Source organism: Panthera pardus, unplaced genomic scaffold (genome assembly GCF_024362965.1).
Source record: "Panthera pardus isolate Hobbes unplaced genomic scaffold, ASM2436296v1 HiC_scaffold_4, whole genome shotgun sequence".
NCBI classification, from domain to species: Eukaryota; Metazoa; Chordata; class Mammalia; order Carnivora; family Felidae; genus Panthera; species Panthera pardus.
The window spans coordinates 18,087,399-18,105,097 of record NW_026526969.1 but is presented as its reverse complement, the minus strand read 5'-3'; the positions used below and the strand labels follow the sequence as shown (position 1 = coordinate 18,105,097).

At 66.8% G+C, this 17,699-nt stretch overlaps 6 protein-coding genes across 28 annotated transcripts in view; 3 read left to right on the top strand and 3 right to left on the bottom strand.

Moving 5' to 3' along the window:
* Positions 1-94: 94 nt before the first annotated feature.
* On the bottom strand, positions 95-3,873 carry NUBP2 (NUBP iron-sulfur cluster assembly factor 2, cytosolic). Of its 6 annotated transcripts, XM_053893783.1 has the most exons (8): positions 3,759-3,789; positions 2,627-2,689; positions 2,235-2,353; positions 1,942-2,140; positions 1,205-1,359; positions 993-1,103; positions 799-868; positions 95-691 (listed from the first exon to the last, which is right to left on the bottom strand). In XM_053893783.1, exons 1-8 carry the CDS (start codon positions 3,772-3,774, stop codon positions 546-548), a joined length of 879 nt encoding a protein of 292 aa, XP_053749758.1. In that variant the 5' UTR covers positions 3,775-3,789; the 3' UTR covers positions 95-545. The 6 variants fall into 6 exon arrangements, with proteins under 6 accessions (XP_053749758.1, XP_019323691.1, XP_019323693.1 ...); XM_019468146.2 differs by lacking the exon at positions 2,627-2,689 and having other exon boundaries at positions 3,759-3,873; XM_019468148.2 differs by lacking the exons at positions 2,627-2,689; positions 3,759-3,789 and adding an exon at positions 3,503-3,748.
* A 60-nt stretch (positions 3,874-3,933) lies between these two features.
* On the top strand, positions 3,934-9,690 carry SPSB3 (splA/ryanodine receptor domain and SOCS box containing 3). The gene is made up of 7 exons (XM_053893777.1): positions 3,934-4,230; positions 5,254-5,391; positions 7,876-8,053; positions 8,133-8,320; positions 8,450-8,552; positions 8,630-8,755; positions 8,969-9,690. Exons 1-7 carry the CDS (start codon positions 4,057-4,059, stop codon positions 9,301-9,303), a joined length of 1,242 nt encoding a protein of 413 aa, XP_053749752.1. The 5' UTR covers positions 3,934-4,056; the 3' UTR covers positions 9,304-9,690.
* EME2 (essential meiotic structure-specific endonuclease subunit 2) lies at positions 8,479-13,138 on the bottom strand. Of its 3 annotated transcripts, none has more exons than XM_019468130.2 (8): positions 12,781-13,138; positions 12,436-12,572; positions 12,058-12,150; positions 11,315-11,406; positions 11,032-11,128; positions 10,743-10,858; positions 10,368-10,557; positions 8,479-10,282 (listed from the first exon to the last, which is right to left on the bottom strand). In XM_019468130.2, exons 1-8 carry the CDS (start codon positions 13,136-13,138, stop codon positions 10,112-10,114), a joined length of 1,254 nt encoding a protein of 417 aa, XP_019323675.2. In that variant the 3' UTR covers positions 8,479-10,111. The 3 variants fall into 3 exon arrangements, with proteins under 3 accessions (XP_019323675.2, XP_053749751.1, XP_053749750.1); XM_053893776.1 differs by having other exon boundaries at positions 12,797-13,024; XM_053893775.1 differs by lacking the exon at positions 12,058-12,150.
* Positions 13,107-14,260, top strand: MRPS34 (mitochondrial ribosomal protein S34). The gene is made up of 3 exons (XM_019468151.2): positions 13,107-13,427; positions 13,517-13,559; positions 13,649-14,260. The coding sequence occupies exons 1-3, from the start codon at positions 13,107-13,109 to the stop codon at positions 13,942-13,944; spliced, it is 660 nt and encodes a 219-aa protein (XP_019323696.2). The 3' UTR covers positions 13,945-14,260.
* Positions 14,261-14,327: 67 nt separating this feature from the next.
* NME3 (NME/NM23 nucleoside diphosphate kinase 3) lies at positions 14,328-15,424 on the top strand. Its single transcript, XM_053893785.1, has 5 exons — positions 14,328-14,497; positions 14,584-14,714; positions 14,806-14,907; positions 15,002-15,114; positions 15,191-15,424. Exons 1-5 carry the CDS (start codon positions 14,452-14,454, stop codon positions 15,306-15,308), a joined length of 510 nt encoding a protein of 169 aa, XP_053749760.1. The 5' UTR covers positions 14,328-14,451; the 3' UTR covers positions 15,309-15,424.
* MAPK8IP3 (mitogen-activated protein kinase 8 interacting protein 3) overlaps positions 15,367-17,699 on the bottom strand; it is a 47,654-nt gene continuing 45,321 nt past the window's right edge. For all 16 annotated transcript variants that reach the window (XM_053893759.1, XM_053893768.1, XM_053893763.1 and 13 more), the window contains 4 exons: positions 17,515-17,553; positions 17,160-17,339; positions 16,924-17,073; positions 15,367-16,851 (listed from right to left, as the gene is read on the bottom strand). In XM_053893759.1, the coding sequence (XP_053749734.1) occupies positions 16,730-16,851; positions 16,924-17,073; positions 17,160-17,339; positions 17,515-17,553 (491 nt within the window). In that variant the 3' untranslated portion in view covers positions 15,367-16,729. The remainder of the gene's footprint in view (positions 16,852-16,923; positions 17,074-17,159; positions 17,340-17,514; positions 17,554-17,699) is intronic.

Below are 17,699 nucleotides of genomic sequence, written 5' to 3'. Positions count from 1 at the left end.
CCGGGGTGCCTGCTGAGAAGTGCGCGACATGCAAACACAGAGCCGGGACCGGGACAGGAGAGTCTGGAAGCATCAGACCCGTCACCACGGTGAGGGGTGGGGGGGGAGAACATTTAATTGTGGGTTCCTTTGAAGTGACAAGCTTAACACCTCACGACGCGCTCTCTTCTGTCACCACCCCCCTTCTGTCACAGGAGTCCCAAGGACAGCAGAGGCCCCAACGATTTTCCAGGCACATGGGCTTTGGGGCCCAGGGGGAGATGGCTGCCGTTTGAGCACAGTGAGACCAAGTGGGAATGTGCCAGCCAGGGAGAGCTCAGGCCACCGGGACCCCACACGTCCCCCTGGGCCCTGCCACGGGCCAACCTGGGGGAACCACTCACTGTCAGCCGCTCTGCTGTCCGGATGCTACGGGAGCACCGGACTGGCTCCAGGGGCAGGGCTGAGGGAGGGAATGCTGGCCCCACACCCTTCTGCTTGGGTCTGCATATACTCGGCCAGGAGGCCCGTGGTGGGGGGGCTGGGCTTGGGGGGGGGGGGTTCGATCAGGGGACGCGAGCAGGCGCCTCGGTCAGAACTTTCTGGGCTATAGACAGAAGCGCAGGGAAGGCTGGGCTCTCAGGAAATTCCCGGATGAAGTCTCGACCCTCCTCTAGGCTCTTAGTGAGCTCTGGGTCCAGGGGCACAGAGCCTGTGAAGGGAGACGGCAGGGAAGGGGCCGTGAGGGTGGCGGGGAGGGCCCCACAGAGGGGATCCCAGAGCCAGCCCAAGGGCCAACGGGGGCCGCGACGCACTCACCCAGGAAGGGGACTCCGGCGTGACTGGCCAGCTCCTCCCCGCCTCCCCGGGAGAAGACACTGGTGCACTCCTACAACAGACACGTGCTGCTCCCTCCGTCGGCTCCCCCACACTGAGGGGCAGGTCCCGGGCTGTCCCAGCCGGCCCGACCCCCTCAAGGGCTGCTGCCCCCCCGCCAAGTCCCCGCGACTCACCGCGCAGTGTGGGCAGACGAAACCGCTCATGTTCTCCACCACCCCGAGCACCCGCAGCCCCGTTTTCCTACAGAAGGTCAGCTCCCGCCTCACGTCCCCCACGGACACCGCCTGAGACCGAGGAAGAGAGGACCGTGGCCAGCGGGTCACTCTGCCTGGCCCTGGGTGTAGGGTCCCAGACCTCCAGGAGACCAGAGGAGCTCACGGGGTACCTGGGGTGTGGTGACCACGAGGGCCCCCAGGGGACCGTAGGGACGCAGGGCGTCCACGGTGGCCATGTGCTCATCAGACGTCCCCGGTGGCGTGTCTACAACCAGGTAGTCCAGCTGCCCCCAGGCCACGTCCGACACGAACTGCTTTATCAGCGCTGTAGCGACCCAGGGAGGCCCGGGGGCAGGTGAGGCCAGGGTCTCACGGGGGCCTCTCCAAGTCCCTCGCCAGCAGCCAGCCTCCAGCAGAGGGGCCGCCCGAGGGCAGCACAGCAAGCCGTTCCTCTGGGAGACGGAAGTGCACCCGCGCGGCAGGGAGGCTCCTTCCCGGGCCCCCGACACTCCTGCTCCGGCCTTAGCCGGGACCCGGGACCCTCCTGGGGGTGTCGGTGCCCGGACCCGGGTGCACCTCAAGCCTTGGCAGCTGGAGGGGAGGCGGCCTGCAGCGACGGCCCGCACAGGCACGCCCCGAAGCAGCCCCCGCGCTCAGCCTGCTGGGGCAGAAACCCCAGAGCCCAGCCTCGCCGGGGCCTCCTGCCCTCATCCCCCGCACCGGCCTGATGGCTCAGGTGGGCAGCAGGGCCGTCGTGGAAACAGGGAGCCTGCCGTGGGAGTCTCTGCTTTACCCAACAACGTGGGGAGGGCCCGCGGTTCCTGCACTTTCTAATGAGAACAGCTGAGGCGAGTAAGAAGGCTGGCCGCCCCCCCCCCCCCCGCCCTCCATTACCACCTGCCATTACCATTCTTCTTGGGCCCCCTCCACACCACGGCCTCGTCGGGGTTCTCCAGCAGAAAGCCCACGGACATGAGGCAGATGCTCTGCTCCTGGTCCACGTAGACGGGCACCCAGCCGCCGTCACACTGGTGCACGGCCCTGCCCTGTGCCCGAAGCATGCGGGGGATGCTGGGACCACACAGGTCCACGTCGAGGATCCCCACCTGCAAGGAAGCGGGACGTCCACACTGCGCAGGGGGCTCCCGAGGCAGGGGCAGAAGGGACGCCCGCGCAGTGGCCGGGTTGGGGGGTGCTCACCTTCTTGCCTGCGTGGCGCAGGGCCAAGGCCAGCTCCGTGGAGATGGTGCTTTTCCCGACCCCTCCCTTTCCTGAGAGGACGAGGATGATGTGCTGGACGCCTGCCAGGTTTCCAGCCTCTAGCCGGAAGGGAGGAGGGCAGAGGACCTCAGCGCCAGGCGCTCTTCAAGGCTCACTCACCGAGGGGTCGCCAAGCACCTCCCACGGCCCAGATTCTGAGACCTGCCCCCTCACCCTGACATCAGCAAACACCCCAGGCGGAAGGTCTTCCAGTCGCCCAGCCCCAGATTTGACCCTCGGGTTTTCGGAATGCTGCCACCGCAGCCCCCGCCTGCAGCCAGGCTGCTGGGGCGGGACTGACCGGCCTCGAGCCGCCCCTTTACACTGCACACCTGTGAGCTCGCTCACACGCGGCCCGCACGTGGTCGATGAGCCGAGGCGCTGCTGGCTCCCAGCTGACTCCAGGGGAAAACAGGCAAACATGGAAGACGATGGGGGATCGGCCGTCGTGACAGATGGCAGGTGCCTCTGTGCTGGGGCGGCCCCACCCCCGCTCCTAGGACGGACCTGTGGGTGCCCAGCGTCCTCTTCTCGGGAAGGACGCTTCTGGCTCCGGGGACCGGAACCGCCTCTCTCGGACCGGTCCTTAAACCCCACGTGCGTTAGGGTGGCCACAGTTTGCACCTGTAGCCTTGGCTGTTCCCCATGAGGGCCCGGGTCCAACAACCGTGGATCCCTGCTGGCCGTTGGCCGCTCTGCCTCAGCCTCCCTCTCCTTTCAGGGAGCCTGAAACGTCACTGAATATTCACCATCCCCACCCCTAACACCCCCAGGGGCTGCCATCTGCATCCACGCAACCCCTGTGCGACACCCTCTTGTTACCTCAGCGCCCTCTGGATCTCGCCATCCAGACTCCTGCCCGGTGTCCGACAAGCGACCTTTCCCACCACCGTCGCTGCGAGCCCGGGTCCTCAGGCGGGCTCCACGAACAACGCACTGATACCACCCCCCTGCCCAACGCTCCATGGGTAGGTTCAAAGGCCCCCACCTGCAAAGCCTCCACAAGAAAAACCGAGAGGGACAACTGGCCCGGCTTCTGGCGGGTCTCTGTCACAAAAGCACACGGTGCCTGCCCCAGGTCTGCCCCGAGGACTCGGACCGGACCGAGCACGACTTCGAGCCGCGCGCGGCAAAGCGCCGCTACGGAAAGTCTCCTCTGCACGCCCCGCCCCACTTCTCTTCCTCAGCAGGGACCTTTAGAGAGTCACCCTAGCATTTCGCGCAGAACCAGAAGAGACGTCCGGGTTCGCGTTAGGACCCCCGCTTAACCCAGAACTCCACCAGTACGTCGGTTACAACCTGAGCCTCCGACCTTCCGGCACCAGCAGGCCCCCGAATCGGACGCACGGGGCGCAGTACGGCGACCCCGCGCCCGTCACCTGCCTGCCCGCGGACTGAAAACCCAGGGCCGCGCCCCGCAGCTGCGCGCCGGACCCTCCCACTCCCGAGGACCCCGGCGCTCACCCGCCGCCGCCTCCATCCCGCCGCGCCCCGCGGCCGCTTTCCGCTTCCAGCGCGCAGCGCCCGCCCCCTGGCCGTCCTGATAGGGCCACTCGCGCGGCACTCAGCCAATCACGTCTCACGTAAGGTGCACGCACGTTGCGGTGCGTCCGACGAACCGGAGATGGACTCACTTCCGTGTTGGGCCCTTTCTCGCTCTATGCCGAATGGGCGCACGGGCCCTCTCCCCGACGGCTTGAGATGTGACCAATAGGGATGTCGAGTCAGGATTGACAGGTCCAGCATCCTGTCGGCAGGAAACATGTGCCGCGCGGCCCGCCCCCTGCTCCGGGCCGCCAGCGCCCGCCAACACCCGGCCGCGGCAGCAGGGCCAATGCGGCGCGGGGGGCGGGCTGCGGGGCGGGGATTGTTTACGTCTCGTTCGGGAGCTGAAAGTAGGTCACGGCCGCCCGGCGGAACGCGGCGGCGGCGACAGGTGAGCTGCGGCCGGCGGCACCCGCGCCCGCTGGCCTGGCGGTTCCGCTGGCGACGGGAGGCCCCGGTGCGCCTTTGTTCGTGCGGGCGGCGGTGCCAAACGTCCCCGTCGTAATTCCCGCCACCGCGCGGCAGCGGACACCCGCGGGGACCGGGTCGGGAGCGCGTCGCCTGCTGTGCGCTGCGGCGGGGGCGCCTGGGCTCCGGAAGCTCTCGGTGCAGGGGACCGCCGGGACGGTTACAGAAGCCGGCAAGGAACCTGCGAGCCCAGCACGGGAGGGGAGGGCATTCCGGGCAAAGGGCAGGGCAGGGCTAGCAACTGCAACGGGGCCCTTGCGGCCTGGGGAAGCACAGGCGAACTTGAAGGTGTTGCAGAAATATGCATTCTCTGTTAATGATGCGAGGCCGGAGGGGTTTCAGGGCTTTTTAAGGGTTGTTTAATTTTTAAGATTTGTGTTTCCGAACACAACCTTGGTTGTAATGGGTGGAGTGGGAGGAGCCAGAAGGAAGGTGAGCTGTGGTTGGGAAGTCGGGCGACCGCGGGGATGGAGAGGTGTTCAGGCCACGCCTTGGAGGTGCTGTGAGGCTGTTAGGCTACCGCCCAAGGAAGGAAAGGGGTGTTCAGGATGACTGCGGTGGGTCTGGCATGAGGAACTGGGCGGTTGGAGATGCCATTTGTCAAACTGGGCAACAGAGGAGGAGCCAGACAAGGTTCGAGATGCCTGAGGGACACGCAGGCAGGACAGCTGGGCTCAGTAGGCTGAGCTCAGAGAGGGGCTGATACCCACGCTCGGGAGTCATGGGTGTCTGGATGGTGTTCTACGCTCTCTGTCTGGCTTTTATCAAGGTGCTTGCACGCTGGAGGGAGGTGTGAGGTCAGGAAGAGTTCCAGAGCCCTGGCTGGGCACACACGTGGCTCCTAAGAGCGGCCACCTTGAGATGGGCCTGGCACCGCTGGCTGAGGACGGAGCGTGGGAGTTGGTGCCACAGATCTTCTTGGCTCAGAACCTGGGTTTTCTTCCAGATCCTGTCCACCATGGCCAGGCGTCCTCGCAGCAGCACAGCTTGGCATTTCGTCCTGAGTGCAGCCCGCCGAGATGCGGATGCCCGGGCCGTGGCTCTGGCGGGGAGCGCTAACTGGGGCTACGACTCAGATGGGCAGGTAGGTCCTAGCGGGGGAGGTGAACATGGCTGGACCGAAGGGTTGAGACGCTCAGGACGGGCACTGCCTGAGCCCAGACTGAAAGATGAAGATGCGCCCGAGGGCAGAGGACGGGCCCTCCTGCCTCTTGGGTGCTCTGTGCTCACCCAGGCAGTTTATCTCGGTTGAGGACCCACCGGTCCCGGGGTGACAGGACCCAGGGCAGATGCTGTATCCTTCTCTGTTCTTTCAATTTTCTGTCAGTTTGTTCAACAAAAGCTTCTCTGTTCCACTCACCTGACCGTTTTCCAAAGGTAGCTATCGTTAACCTAACGCGCGTGCTCTTGCCTGGACAGACGTGCATTTGACGTTTATGCATATGCACACGTGTGTGTACGAAGACTGCCGATTCTTGGAGGCCAAAGTTGCAGCAGCTTTCCTCCGTTGGCAACTCCAGAGCTCTGGGAAGGCCAGGAGCTGTCCACAGAGTGGCCTGACTGGGGTGCAGGGTGCCTGATGCACCAGAGTCTCACCACGCCAGCCGCAGCCGGGCCAGGATGGGGCGGCAGGGCTGCTTGGCCGTTGTGCCTGTCGGCTGGGTGGGCACTGTGGAGGGCTTCCTGAGTCTCCTCGACCTGGGCAGGGGTTTGGCTTTGCCCCGAGTCCTCTCTGGCTTCCTGCAGGGAGGATCCTTGGGCGACTCACGTCTGCCATGTCACAGCCACCCACCCTTTTGCCCCTGTGCAGCCAGGTGTTATGGGAGGAAGGGGTTGCATCTCTTCTAGAGTGAGTGTGGCCGAGCCCCGCGGAACCTCCAGACCTGGAGGCTGCAGTTCTGAGTTGGGGCGGCAGCCCCTTCCTAGGGCCTCCCTGCCCCAGCCAGCAAGAGGCCAGAGGCCTGCATTCCTGTCCTGCCTCTGGCTCCCCTGGACCACGTGACCCAGGGCAGTCTGTTCTGCCAGTCCCTGCCTTTACCAGCTCATCACTGGGAGATGCGGGAGGTGTTCAGGGGCCGGGGCACAGCATCTGACACACATTTGCTGCTCATCTGTCACCTGCTGGACCTGGAGTACTGGATTGTGTGGGTGGGCCGGTCACCCTGAGAACCTCTGGATGAACACACCTCTCCCTTCCTCGTTCTGCTCTGGTCTGTGACCCTGGCTGCTGACCGAGTGGGAAGGGTTAGGGTCCACCCCTGGCCAGTAGAGCCAGTCTGCCTTGGCTTTTGGGGATCAGCATTCCATGGTAGTGGGGTGCTTGGGGTCTCCTTCCTGTATCCCTTTGGCATCGGTCTGTAACTGAAACTTCCCATTCTCTTCGTTTGGTCTCTGCCACACGGCTTCTGGGTGACAACCCCGTGGCCCCAGTTGTAACAGAAAAGAAACAAGGACCGGGTTCTCTCGAGGGGCTTCCACTCCGGTGGGAGAAGGGAGGAGAGAGATCTGCAGGACAGGGAGCACAGCAGGGGATGGAGGAGCTGGAAGAGCCTCTCTGAAGTGACGCGGAAGCTGCGGTCTAAAGGCGGACCACCCTCACCCTGTGGGAGAAAGTGGACAGGCCTGTGGGGGGTTGGGAGGCTGCCTGGTGGGCTCCGATGGAGGCTGTGGGCCTTCGCTCAGAGCAGTGGCTTGCTGAGGTGTGGCAGGCCCAGCCCGGGTCTGAGCAGGGGCTGCCGGCCTGCTGCGCGGAGGGCATTTCAGGGAGCGAGAGGAGGGCCCAGAGGCCAGGAGAGGGAGTTGGAAGGTGGGGCCGGACCAGGACCCCAGCCCCTTGCTGGTTGGCCTGGAGTCCATAGCTAAGGCAGGTGTCCAGAAAGGCCTGTGTCTTTAGAACAGGAACAGCTCCTGTGCACAGAAAGCGTCCCTAACTGGCCTGCAAGAAGGATCTGGCTCTGGGTCACCATTAGGCCTTCAAGACTTGGAACACGTGCCCTGACGACTGGGCCCCTCAGGCAGAAGACCAAGTCTCCACTCAGTGTTTTCCTACTGTAGAAGTGGCATGGGGCCACGGGGCTCCAGGGTGCCCCACCACATGGATAGGGTGCACGGGCACTGCCACGGCGAGGGGCACCTGCTGGAGTCCGGCTGTTGCCCGAGGGCACGGCCTTCGTCGGGTTGGCACGGCCCTCGCCCTGAGGCTCCCTTGCTTCCGGCTGCCCTCGGGTGGGGCTGCGGCGTATCCTCAGCCTGGAAGCTGCCTAGAGAACAAGGAGCGGTGGAGCGGGCTGGCGGCCCCCGGTGGCTCAACATCAGCTGGAAGCCCAGTGCCCCTGGCTGTGCGGAAACGGGGTGGAGCCCTTGAAGCCACTGCCAGGAGGCCGGAGCTGTCCAAGGTCACCGTGGGTGGCACTGGCAAGGGTGGGCAGTGCGTGCGTGGGAGACCCGGGAAGCCCTCCGAGGCCAAATCCCCGGGTCCCTTCCTGGGCCATTAGAGCGGCTGACCCGCGGGCCTAGGGACGGTGGGCGGCGGTGCCCCACACCCGAGCAACCAGTCTTTCCCTCCCAGCACAGCGACTCTGACTCGGACCCTGAGTCCTCGGCCCTGCCGCCACCCATCCCCAGCGCCGTGCCCGTGACCGGGGAGTCCTTCTGTGACTGTGACAGTCCGAGCGAGGCCTCCTTCTGCAACAGCCTGCACGTGGCACACCGGGGCAAGGATTGTCGCTGCGGCGAGGAAGATGAGCGTGAGTGCCTGGGGGCCCCTGGGGCGGGGGGCGGGGAGGAGCCCGGGGCCAGCCTGCCCTCCAGCCTCCCCCTTCGCAGATTTTGACTGGGTGTGGGATGACCTGAATAAGTCTTCGGCCACCCTGCTGAGCTGTGACAACCGCAAGGTCAACTTCCACACGGAGTACAGCTGTGGCACGGCAGCCATCCGGGGCACCAAGGAGCTGGGGGAGGGCCAGCATTTCTGGGAGATCAAGATGACCTCTCCCGTCTATGGCACCGACATGGTAAGGAGCCGGTGGGCCGGGGGGTGGGGGAGGCAGGAGTGCCTCCAGGGCCCAGGCCCGCCCCCCACCTCCCCAGCTGGCGGGCCTTGGCAGGCCCTTGACCCCCTGTGCCCGCCCCGCTCTCCCCAGATGGTGGGCATCGGGACATCAGACGTGGATCTGGACAAGTATCACCACACATTCTGCAGCCTGCTCGGCAGGGACGAGGACAGCTGGGGCCTCTCCTATACGGGTGCGCAGGGCACTGCGGCCGGTGGGGCGGGCGGGAGGCCAGGGCGGCACCGCTCACCCCTCTGCCGCCCCCCCCAGGGCTCCTCCACCACAAGGGCGACAAGATGAGCTTCTCGTCGAGATTCGGCCAGGGCTCCATCATTGGTGTGCACCTGGACACCTGGCACGGCACGTTGACCTTCTTCAAGAACAGGAAGTGCATAGGTGAGGGCGGCTGGGCCCGGGCCCCCGGGGCCGGCAGCTGGAGCCCCAGGCCAAGCACCCCAGGCTCCCCAAAGGGCTGTCCTCACAGAAGCCTGAGGCGCCGGGATCCCCGGCGCGAGAGTCGTCAGGGAGGTCCGTGTCCTCGGATGCCGTCGGGGCACACGCAGCCCCCGCAGCGGGCCAGAGCTCAGGCTGTGCTCCCTGCTCCCGCAGGCGTGGCGGCCACCAAGCTGCAGAACAAGAAGTTCTACCCGATGGTGTGCTCCACCGCGGCCAAGAGCAGCATGAAGGTGATCCGCTCGTGCGCCAGCGTCACGTCCCTGCAGTTCCTGTGCTGCTACCGCCTGCGCCAGCTGCGGCCCGACTCCGGGGACACGCTGGAGGGTCTGCCCCTGCCGCCCGGCCTGAAGCAGGTGCTGCGCCACAAGCTGGGCTGGGTCCTGAGCATGAGCTGTGGCCGCCACAAGCCCCCCGCGCCCTCGCCCAAGGCCGATCCCAGCGGCCCTGAGACCCGGCGCTGCCAGAGGAAGCGCTGCCGACGGACCTAACTTGTTTCCCAACGAAAACTGCTTTTCCGGGCCGAGGCGGCGCGTTCTCCGTCCCTCCCTTTTGGGCCACGCTCCGGGGCAGCAGACAGGACGGAGCTGAGGTCCGTCCCTCTGCCACCCGAGGCTGGGACAGGCCCTGCGCTCCTGAAAGCAGAGCCGTCCGAGGGCGCCTGCTTCCTGCGTTGGGTGTGGGGGCGGCCGTCCTGGCTCTTCGGGACTGACCGCGGGCCCGGGCGGCTGTTGTGGGCTGCGGAGGACACACGTCAGAGGCGGCACCACGGCTGCCGCCAGCCGGGGCTCTTTCTTAACTTGCCTTTTGCATGTCGTCAGCTGCTGTTTCTCCCGTCCCAGGCTGAAATGACCCTAATAAACTCGGCGTTTGGGCAACGCCTCGCAGTGGTGGTGGGACGAGGCCTGGGGCTCTTTCCTTATCAGGTCCAGCTGCATTACGGTGCTTTCCAGGAGACAACCTGGCTGTCTTTCCTCCCGCAAGACCCCGTCTTACCGCTTCTTCCCCTTCCTGACCATTCCGCTGGGCCACCAGGCCCGTAGCCGCCGTGGACAGGACCCGGGGCAGGGGAACCTCGCCGCCACCCTCTCCAGCCAGCGTGGCAGCTCCTGGCAAGAGCGTCATCTCCTGCTCCTCCCGGCACCACCCCCTCGGGGCCAGGGGGCCAGACCTGACTGAGCACTCCACCCTCCCATCCCCCACATGCAGCGCTGTTCCCTTCCCTCGGCCTGTGGTAGTTTCCAGTTAACCTGCTAGGCAGGGCAGGCGGCGTACCCCCTTCTGGTCCTGCGGACATGGTCAGGAGCCCAGGTCCAGCAGGAGCTCAGGACTGGTCGTGGTCAAGAAGAGGCAGATGCGGCGGGCAAGGTCAGGGCCCACCCTGCGGGGCCGCGCACCATCGCCCGTCTTCACGGGGAGGTCAGCCAGGAGGGCCGTGCGCTCCTGCTCTGTGTTGCAGGTCCTGTAGGCCTAGGGCAGGCACGGGGATGAGCAGGGCAGGTCCTGGGGACCTGGCTCCAAACGTGGGAGGGGGGGGCAATGCAGGGGGACCCACCTGCTGCAGAAGGCGGGGGGAGGGGAAGGCGGTGACAATAGCATCGGCCACGGCCGGGCTGACCCGGTTGAACTGCCTGATCTGCCGCCACCAGACCCCCCGAAGCCCTGTGCCATCTCTTGCCACTCGCTCACCCCCTGCCCAGCGTCCAGCCACACAGAAGGAAAAGGCACGGGACTCCTGGTACTGCCTGCAGACAGAGAAGGATGCAGGGGAACTTCTAGAAACTTCTCACCTTCTGAACGTCCCACTCTCCAAGCTCAACAAAGCTCTCAGTCTTCCCCGCTCCCAAAGCTATCAGAAAGGTACCACCTCTCCAGGCACTCCTGTCCCCCCTCCCAGCTGCAGCCACCAGTCAGGGTGGTGGTCACGCACTTGAGGGGGCGCTGCGCGAAGGCCTTGGTGAACGCGCACACGTGCCGACTCAGCTCCTGCCAGGAGGCCACCAGCAGCACATCCAGGTGTGCCCAGAGCTGCAGGAGCACCAGGGCCTGAGGATGTGAGCCCAGAGTGGGTCAGCGGAGGTCACCCTTGGGGACCCCCAGCTGAGACCAACCCCACATGCCGCCTGGGACCAAAATCGGGGCCGTGGGGCCTTGGAGAGCAGTCCAAGCTCCAGGACCAAGGCCAAACAAACACCTCACCCCACCCAACCAGCCCTCACCTCCTCCACCCTGGGCCAGCTGAGTGCCACTGCCGTACGGGCCACTGCTGCAGTCTCCGGCTGCCTCGTCTGGTGGATGTTGCTGGGCTGGTGAGACCTGAGCAGAGGTTGCCTGTCCCTCCGGCTCCCGCCACCCTGCCATTCCCACCCTCCAGTTCTGTTTCCCCGATCCGCCCAAGGAAGGGGGGGCAGCTGTGTCACAGCCACCCCCAAAGCCACCACCTTTCCCCCCGAACCCTCCCATCCCAGCTGGGCCTATTGAAGGCATTAGGGTGACCGGTACCACAGGTAGGCATCCAGCCCAATGACGGCTACGTGGAGGCTGGCGGAGCCCTCAGGAGAGATCCACGGTACCGAGCAGGGTGGGCCACAGGTCTGCAAGCCAAGGATGAACACACCGGTTTTGGAGGCTGTGGCAGGCAGGACCCACGGGCTACCAGGCCACAGCCAGTTTTTAGACAGGAAAAAAGTGAGCTTGGAAGTAACTGAGGGGTCCTGGGAAAAACAGACACAGTCTTTCTCTAGTCACCCGGTTGGAAACTGGCTTTATGTCTCTAGCAAAGGCAAAGAATATGTGAAAGCCCCGGGCACGTCCCAGGTACTGAAAAGAGCAAGTCTGAGTCCCCATCCCCCATTTCTGCTCTATCCCTGCACCCTAGCCTGCCCTGTGGCTGGCATATGACACGTTTGATAAGTACCTAACAACAGACAGCAAAACCTGCAAAGAGTCTGATTGAACGCCTCTGACTTCTCTCTAGTTTCTCTGGGAAACCTTCCTCATCCTGACTCTCATCCTGTGGAAATGGCTGTGGCTCCCATCCACTTCCAGGCCAAGAACCCACTTGGCTTCTCCACCTCGCCCACAACAGCTCCACAGTTGCTGAGGAGAACTCCAGACTGCCGCATGCATGCCCTGTCTGACCCTCTCTCCTTAAGCAGGGAAGGGAGACAGGCAGAACAGCTCCCCCATGCTAAGAAACCCAGCCCCTGGAGATTTGTGGACGACTACCGCCCCCACCAGAGCACCTGGGTCAGCTGGTTGACGCCCTGCAGAAACTCCTCGGGCTCCAGGAGCAGTAGGAAATCCTGTTCACCTGCGTCCCACACCTCAGAAGGCACCTGTGGGGCACCCAGGTGGCTCTGAGGCTCCCGGCCACAGTCAATCCCAGGCTCCACCAGAACTACTCTAACTAAAAAACCCATGTCCCATCCCCTGCCAGGTGCAAGGCCAGTCGGGTTCTAAGGACAGGAGCCCTGCAACTTCCCAGCACAGTAGCTTGGGCCCCACCCACTCAGTGTTCCTCCTTCCCAGTTTACCCATCTGTAAAATGTGCAGGGTGTGTGAAGCCTCGCACATAAAACACTCTGGCCAGAACCGTACTCTATACAAACCAGGACACTCACGGTGCGGGGGCAAGAATCCGGCTTTGCTCTGGTCCACCTGAGGCTCCGGGCCAGGCGCTGGGTTTCCACTTGGTACTCACAGCCCAGAGTGCTCAGGGCCTCCAGCAGGATGCCAGCACCAGCATCTTCCAGAACGGCTGCGAAAGGCCGCAAGAACACAGCGGTCACTACTTCCCTGCCCCACGGGCGAGGCCACCATCTGGTCGCCCCCAGGCCACACGCGTCCCCGCCAGGAAACCCACGCCAGTTCCTGGACGGGAGGCGGCCTTGGGGATGCGGCTGCCCCTGGGGCGCCCGCAGGGGGAGGTTCTGGGTCCCGCGGCCACTCCCCGCGCCCGCCCGCACCTGGGTCCACGCGCACCGCCACGCGCCGCAGGGCCTGCTCGGGCCGCAGCGCCTTGGCCGCCGCCCTGCGCTCCTCCGCCGAGCCGGGCACCCTCGCACCCTCCTCCGCGCCCGCGGGGCCCTCGGCGTCCGAGTCCGAGACCTCCCATGTCGGGGGACGCCGCAGACACCCGCCCCGGCGCGAGCTCCCCGCCCTCCCCGCATCCGTCCGCGACATGGCCGGCCCGGCCTCCAACTGGCTTCCGGCCGAGCCCGGACGCCTTTGCGCGGGACACCGGCCGCTTCCGGCGGCGGCGGAGCGGCTTCCGGTCGGCGGGGCGCGGACCATGGCGCGGAAGAAGTTGCGGCCGCGGCTCATCGCCGAGCTGGCCCGTCGCGTGCGGGCCCTGCGGGAGCAACGGGAGCGGCCGCGCGACTCGCAGCGCTATGCGCTGGACTACGGGACGCTGACGCGGCCGCACTCGGGCCGCCGGCTGCCCGCGCGCGCCTGGGCCGACGTGCGCCGCGAGAGCAGCCTGCTGCAGCTGCTCAGTCGCCTGCCGCTCTTCGGCCTGGGCCGCCTCGTGACGCGCAAGTCCTGGCTGTGGCAGCACGACGAGCCGTGCTACTGGCGCCTCACGCGCGTGCGGCCCGACTACACGGCGCAGGTGCGAGCGCGCGCCCCGTCCCCCGCCACCGCCTCCGGGGCCGCGCGCGCGCTTTGAGCCGACCGCCTCCCTCTGCCCTTGCTTTGCAGAACTTGGAGCACGGCAAGGCCTGGGGCATCCTGACCTTCAAAGGTGAGGCGTTGGGGCCCCGGGTGGGGTGGCCGTCGGCCGCAGCCTGCCCCGCGAGCGTGTGTGCGATGCGCGCCGGCCCTCTTTCCCAGGACACACGGAGAGCGAGGCCCGGGAGATCGCGCAGGTCATGCACCACGACTGGCGGCTGGTGCCCAAGCACGAGGAGGCGGCCTTCACGGCTGTCACGCCGGCACCGCCCGAGGACGCTCAGTGCCGCGTGCCCTACCCGCCGCTCCTCCGGGCCATGATTCTAGCGGAGCGACGGAAGAGCGGGGACACCAGCACCGAGGAGCCCATGCTGAATCTCGAGAGGACGCGAGAGCATCCCTGGGACTACCCTGCGAAACAGGAGGCGAAGAAAAGGGCCAAGGCCTCCGCGGTGTAAAACGCCAGAGCGGGCAGGCTGTCGGGGAAGCGTACGGCGCTGGGCCCCGGTGTGAGAGCGAGAATGAACCCCCGGGAGCTTGCATCCGACCCGCCCCCCGCGACTTGTGCTGAAACGGACGGGCCGTTGCCCCTGTGTCTTTCCTTTGTCCCCCAGCTCTGTGATGACTGCTGGGGGGAAGCCGCGGGCCGCGGGGCTGGCCGTGTGCAGCCCTCGCGCTGGCGCCTGTACCTTCCAGGCTCTTTCCCCGTCCCCGTCGCGTGCGGCCCCTGCCGGGACTCGGGCAGACTGCACGCGAATAAAGGCAGAAGCCATAGCCTCGGGGTGTGGTTTCTTTGAGTTTGGGGCTGGGTTGGAGGAGTCTGGGACTTGGGGAGCGCCCGGCGGGTGTCGCGGGGGTCCTGGGGTGGGCGTGAGCCGCAGCGCCCGCCCTCCCGGCCGCGGCCCGGCCCCTTTAAGCGCAGGCCCCGCCCGGTCCGAGCCGCTGCCACCACCGCCGCCGCCATCATGATCTGCCTGGTGCTGACGGTGCTGGCCCACCTCTTCCCGGCGGGTGAGCGGCGCGGGCCGGGGCGGGCCGCCGGGGCAGAGGCGGGGGGCGGACGGGCCTGACGCGCCGCGCCCCGCGGGTCCCCGCAGCCTGCGCCGGCGTGCACGAGCGCACCTTCCTGGCCGTGAAGCCCGACGGCGTGCAGCGGCGGCTCGTGGGCGAGATCGTGCGGCGCTTCGAGAGGAAAGGCTTCAAGCTGGTGGCGCTGAAGCTGGTGCAGGTGAGGGAGGGCGAGGGCGGGGGCGGGGCGCAGGGGGGAGCGGGCGGGGGTCCCGGCGCGCGCGGCCCGACCCCACCCCGGCCCGCCGCAGGCCTCGGAGGAACTGCTGCGTGAGCACTACGCCGAACTGCGCGAGCGCCCCTTCTACGGCCGCCTGGTGGACTACATGGGCTCGGGGCCGGTGGTGGCCATGGTGAGTGCCGGCCGCGGACGGGAGGGAGGGAGGGAGGGCGGGCGGGCGGTCGGTCCCTGGCCTCGCGCCGAGCACCCCGCCGACCCGCTCACAGGTGTGGCAGGGGCTGGACGTGGTGCGCGCCTCGCGGGCCCTCATCGGGGCCACGGACCCGGCCGACGCGTTGCCCGGCACCATCCGCGGGGACTTCTGCGTCGAGGTTGGCAAGTAAGGCCGCCAGAGCTCGCGCCCAGCCCGTCGCGACGCCCCGGCGGCCGCCGGCGCTCACGCGGCTCTCCCGCAGGAACGTGATCCACGGCAGCGACTCGGTGGAGAGCGCCCGCCGCGAGATCGCCCTCTGGTTCCGCGGCGAGGAGCTGCTGTGCTGGGAGGACAGCGCCGGGCACTGGCTGTACGAGTAGCCCTGCCCGCGGGCCCCAGGGGCCGTCCGGTTTGCGACCCGCCTGGAAACGCACTCGGGCCAGCGCTGAGGCTGGCCGGCACTTCTGTTTACAATAAAGTGAAGTGCTTATGCTCACGTCGGTCTGGGCCCAGGGACACAGAGCTACGTGTTAAGACATTTATTACATACAGAGCAGATACGTGGGTTTGCTTGCAGGGCCAAAGCCTGAGGAGAATGTCCGCCCAGCCCCTCCCCCCAGCCGCACCCACCCAGCTAGCCCCCGAGTCACTGCACGGCCTGTGGGAACAGACAAGGGACTGAACGTACATCACAGTGGAGGGTGGCAGGGTGGTGGGGGGAAGCCTGCAGCTGCACGGGGCTGTGGCCAGGCCGGCTGGGCTCCTGGGGAGGCTGCCGGAGATGTGTGCTTCTCTGGTGGGAGGTGGGTGGGCAGCAGGGCCGGGGGCTGCCCCAACCAGCGCCCCTCTCCGGTAGGTTCAGGGAGCAGCAGTCCAGGGCGGCACCCCTCAAAGCAAGTGGCCATCCACACCCAGAGCCGGCCACACTGCCAGCCCTAGGCACTTAGAGTGTGTCTCGGGAGCTGGGCTCCTTGGAAACTGTGGGAGGCAGTCCCCAGACAAGTTCCCCTGTCACCCTGAGGCTGAGCCTGTATCTTAGGACCGACCCCAGGAGAGGCCAGGGGCCTCCCCCTTCTTCCTGAGGCCTGGGCTTGCCCTGGCAGCCTGAGAAATTCCACCCTAGGGGTTTCTGGGATGGGTAGGACTCCAGAGCCTGCTCCTGCCAGGGGGGGTCTCCTGCCCGACAGAGCGAGCAGAAAGAGGGCAGCTGCCTTAGGCAGGCTGGTCACGCGCTTTCATGCCAGTTCCCGGGGTGGCAGGGAGCGGGGTGGGGAGCGTCCAGGGAAGGCTAGTGGCTGGGCCGGCCCCCCTAGGGTCAGGCCCCCCCTTCAGGCAGCAGGCAAAGGCGAGTGGGCTCCGGCTGGGAAGACTTGGCGGGCGGAAATCCCTGCCTCCTGCTCCAGGAGCACGGGAAGTGGGGGGGCCCCGGGGGGAGCTGGGAGCTGCCTGTAGGGCCTCCTCCCAGCCTGACCTACCACGGGATCCTGCCTCGCTCTGGCCCCAAAGGGCCCCTGGGACGTGGGAACTTGGGATGGGGGGCCGGCCACAAGCTGCCGGGGAAAGCACGTCTGTCTGGAGAGGTTCTTCCCCTCCCTGGTGAGAGCGCCACCCGGATTCCCTGCCTCCCTGACCCACGTTGCCGCCCGCTGTCGGGGACGCCCGGCCGTAAGGTGAAAGCTGCAGGTTGAGAGGTTAGAAGAGGGGCTGGCGCCGGGCTGCCTGCAGGGCGGGCAGTGGGCAGGCGGGCGGGGTCGTATGTACACGTTGGCGTCGGGCAGGAGGGGCGCCGGAAGCCGAAGCCTCACTCGGGGCTGTAGGACACCTGCCACACGATGATGTGGCTGCGCTCGGCCTTGGACAGCAAGGGCTTCACCTGGTTCACGTCCCCCGCGCTCTCCTCCGTGTCGTCGTCCTCTCCGTCGCCTAGGGAGACAGCAGCCGCGGTGATGAGACGGCCCTGCTGGGGACGCGCTGACCCGGGCAGCGCCCACTCACCGATGCGGAAGTCGATGTAGCCCTCCCCACCACTCAGCACCAGCACGTTCTTCAGCTGCTGGCCCTCGGCTTCAGAGGCAGGGGCGGCCGGCCCGGGGCTCTCGGACGGGCTGTCGAGCACGCTGCCGTTGAGAGTGGCCAACACGTTCCCTGTCGGGGCACAGGGACCTCAGCGGGGCAGCCGAAGGGAGGCCACACACGGCCCTGCAGCGGGGGTGGGCCCGGCCCCTCCTCACCTGGCACGGAGACGAAAAACTTGACGGCGTCGCGGTGCCCGTGGAAGCAGAGCTGGGCCTGGGCCATGGAGCAGTAGGGGATGAAGCTGCTGGCTGATTTGTCACTGCTGTCGTCACCGTACACGTGGATGACACCCCCCGGACGGGCCCCCTCTCCGGAGGTGGGGGAGGTCTTGTTGGCTGGAGAGAGAGCAGGGCCCCAGGACCCGAGCCTGAGTAGGAGACCAGATCTCTAGCGGGCGAGGGGCAGAGGGTGGGAGTGCGCCCTCGCCGAGGGGCCAGGCAGGCCTTGACCCACAGGGCCTCTCAGGTGGGGGCTTCCCTCTAGGGGCGGGAGACAGGTGCTCTGACTTACCCCGGAGCCCCAGGAGCTGGCCTCGGTGCAGAACCACGGCTGGGGGAGATGGGGGGGACGGAACATGGAAGAGACAGGAGAGGAGTCACGGGAGGGGCGGGGGGGGGGGCGGGGAGGCGCGGGGCAAGGCCGCAGCCCGGGAGGCGCCCCATCCTCCCAGTACGGCCCGGCAGAGCCCGCCCCGC

Excerpts from the sequence above, each read along its gene's own strand:
- NUBP2 (XM_019468143.2), bottom strand. The coding sequence starts at position 2,717 with ATGTTTGCCTGTTTTCCCCTGGAGTCAGCTGGGAGCCAGCAGCGCCTC. Across the intron at positions 2,141-2,234 it reads TGCGCCACGCAGGCAAGAAG|GTGGGGATCCTCGACGTGGA; the intron begins GTGAGCACCCCC and ends GCTTCCTTGCAG. Across the intron at positions 1,360-1,941 it reads GAGGGGGCCCAAGAAGAATG|CGCTGATAAAGCAGTTCGTG; the intron begins GTAATGGCAGGT and ends GGGTCGCTACAG.
- MRPS34 (XM_019468151.2), top strand. The coding sequence starts at position 13,107 with ATGGCGCGGAAGAAGTTGCGGCCGCGGCTCATCGCCGAGCTGGCCCGT. Across the intron at positions 13,428-13,516 it reads GGCCCGACTACACGGCGCAG|AACTTGGAGCACGGCAAGGC; the intron begins GTGCGAGCGCGC and ends CTTGCTTTGCAG. Across the intron at positions 13,560-13,648 it reads GGGCATCCTGACCTTCAAAG|GACACACGGAGAGCGAGGCC; the intron begins GTGAGGCGTTGG and ends CCTCTTTCCCAG.
- SPSB3 (XM_053893777.1), top strand. The coding sequence starts at position 4,057 with ATGTGCCGCGCGGCCCGCCCCCTGCTCCGGGCCGCCAGCGCCCGCCAA. Across the intron at positions 8,321-8,449 it reads CCGTCTATGGCACCGACATG|ATGGTGGGCATCGGGACATC; the intron begins GTAAGGAGCCGG and ends CGCTCTCCCCAG. Across the intron at positions 8,553-8,629 it reads CTGGGGCCTCTCCTATACGG|GGCTCCTCCACCACAAGGGC; the intron begins GTGCGCAGGGCA and ends CGCCCCCCCCAG.
- EME2 (XM_019468130.2), bottom strand. The coding sequence starts at position 13,138 with ATGAGCCGCGGCCGCAACTTCTTCCGCGCCATGGTCCGCGCCCCGCCG. Across the intron at positions 12,151-12,435 it reads CGGATTCTTGCCCCCGCACC|GTGCCTTCTGAGGTGTGGGA; the intron begins GTGAGTGTCCTG and ends GGTGCCCCACAG. Across the intron at positions 10,558-10,742 it reads TTCGCGCAGCGCCCCCTCAA|GCAGTACCAGGAGTCCCGTG; the intron begins GTGCGTGACCAC and ends CTCTGTCTGCAG.
- NME3 (XM_053893785.1), top strand. The coding sequence starts at position 14,452 with ATGATCTGCCTGGTGCTGACGGTGCTGGCCCACCTCTTCCCGGCGG. Across the intron at positions 14,715-14,805 it reads TGGCGCTGAAGCTGGTGCAG|GCCTCGGAGGAACTGCTGCG; the intron begins GTGAGGGAGGGC and ends GGCCCGCCGCAG. Across the intron at positions 15,115-15,190 it reads TTCTGCGTCGAGGTTGGCAA|GAACGTGATCCACGGCAGCG; the intron begins GTAAGGCCGCCA and ends GCTCTCCCGCAG.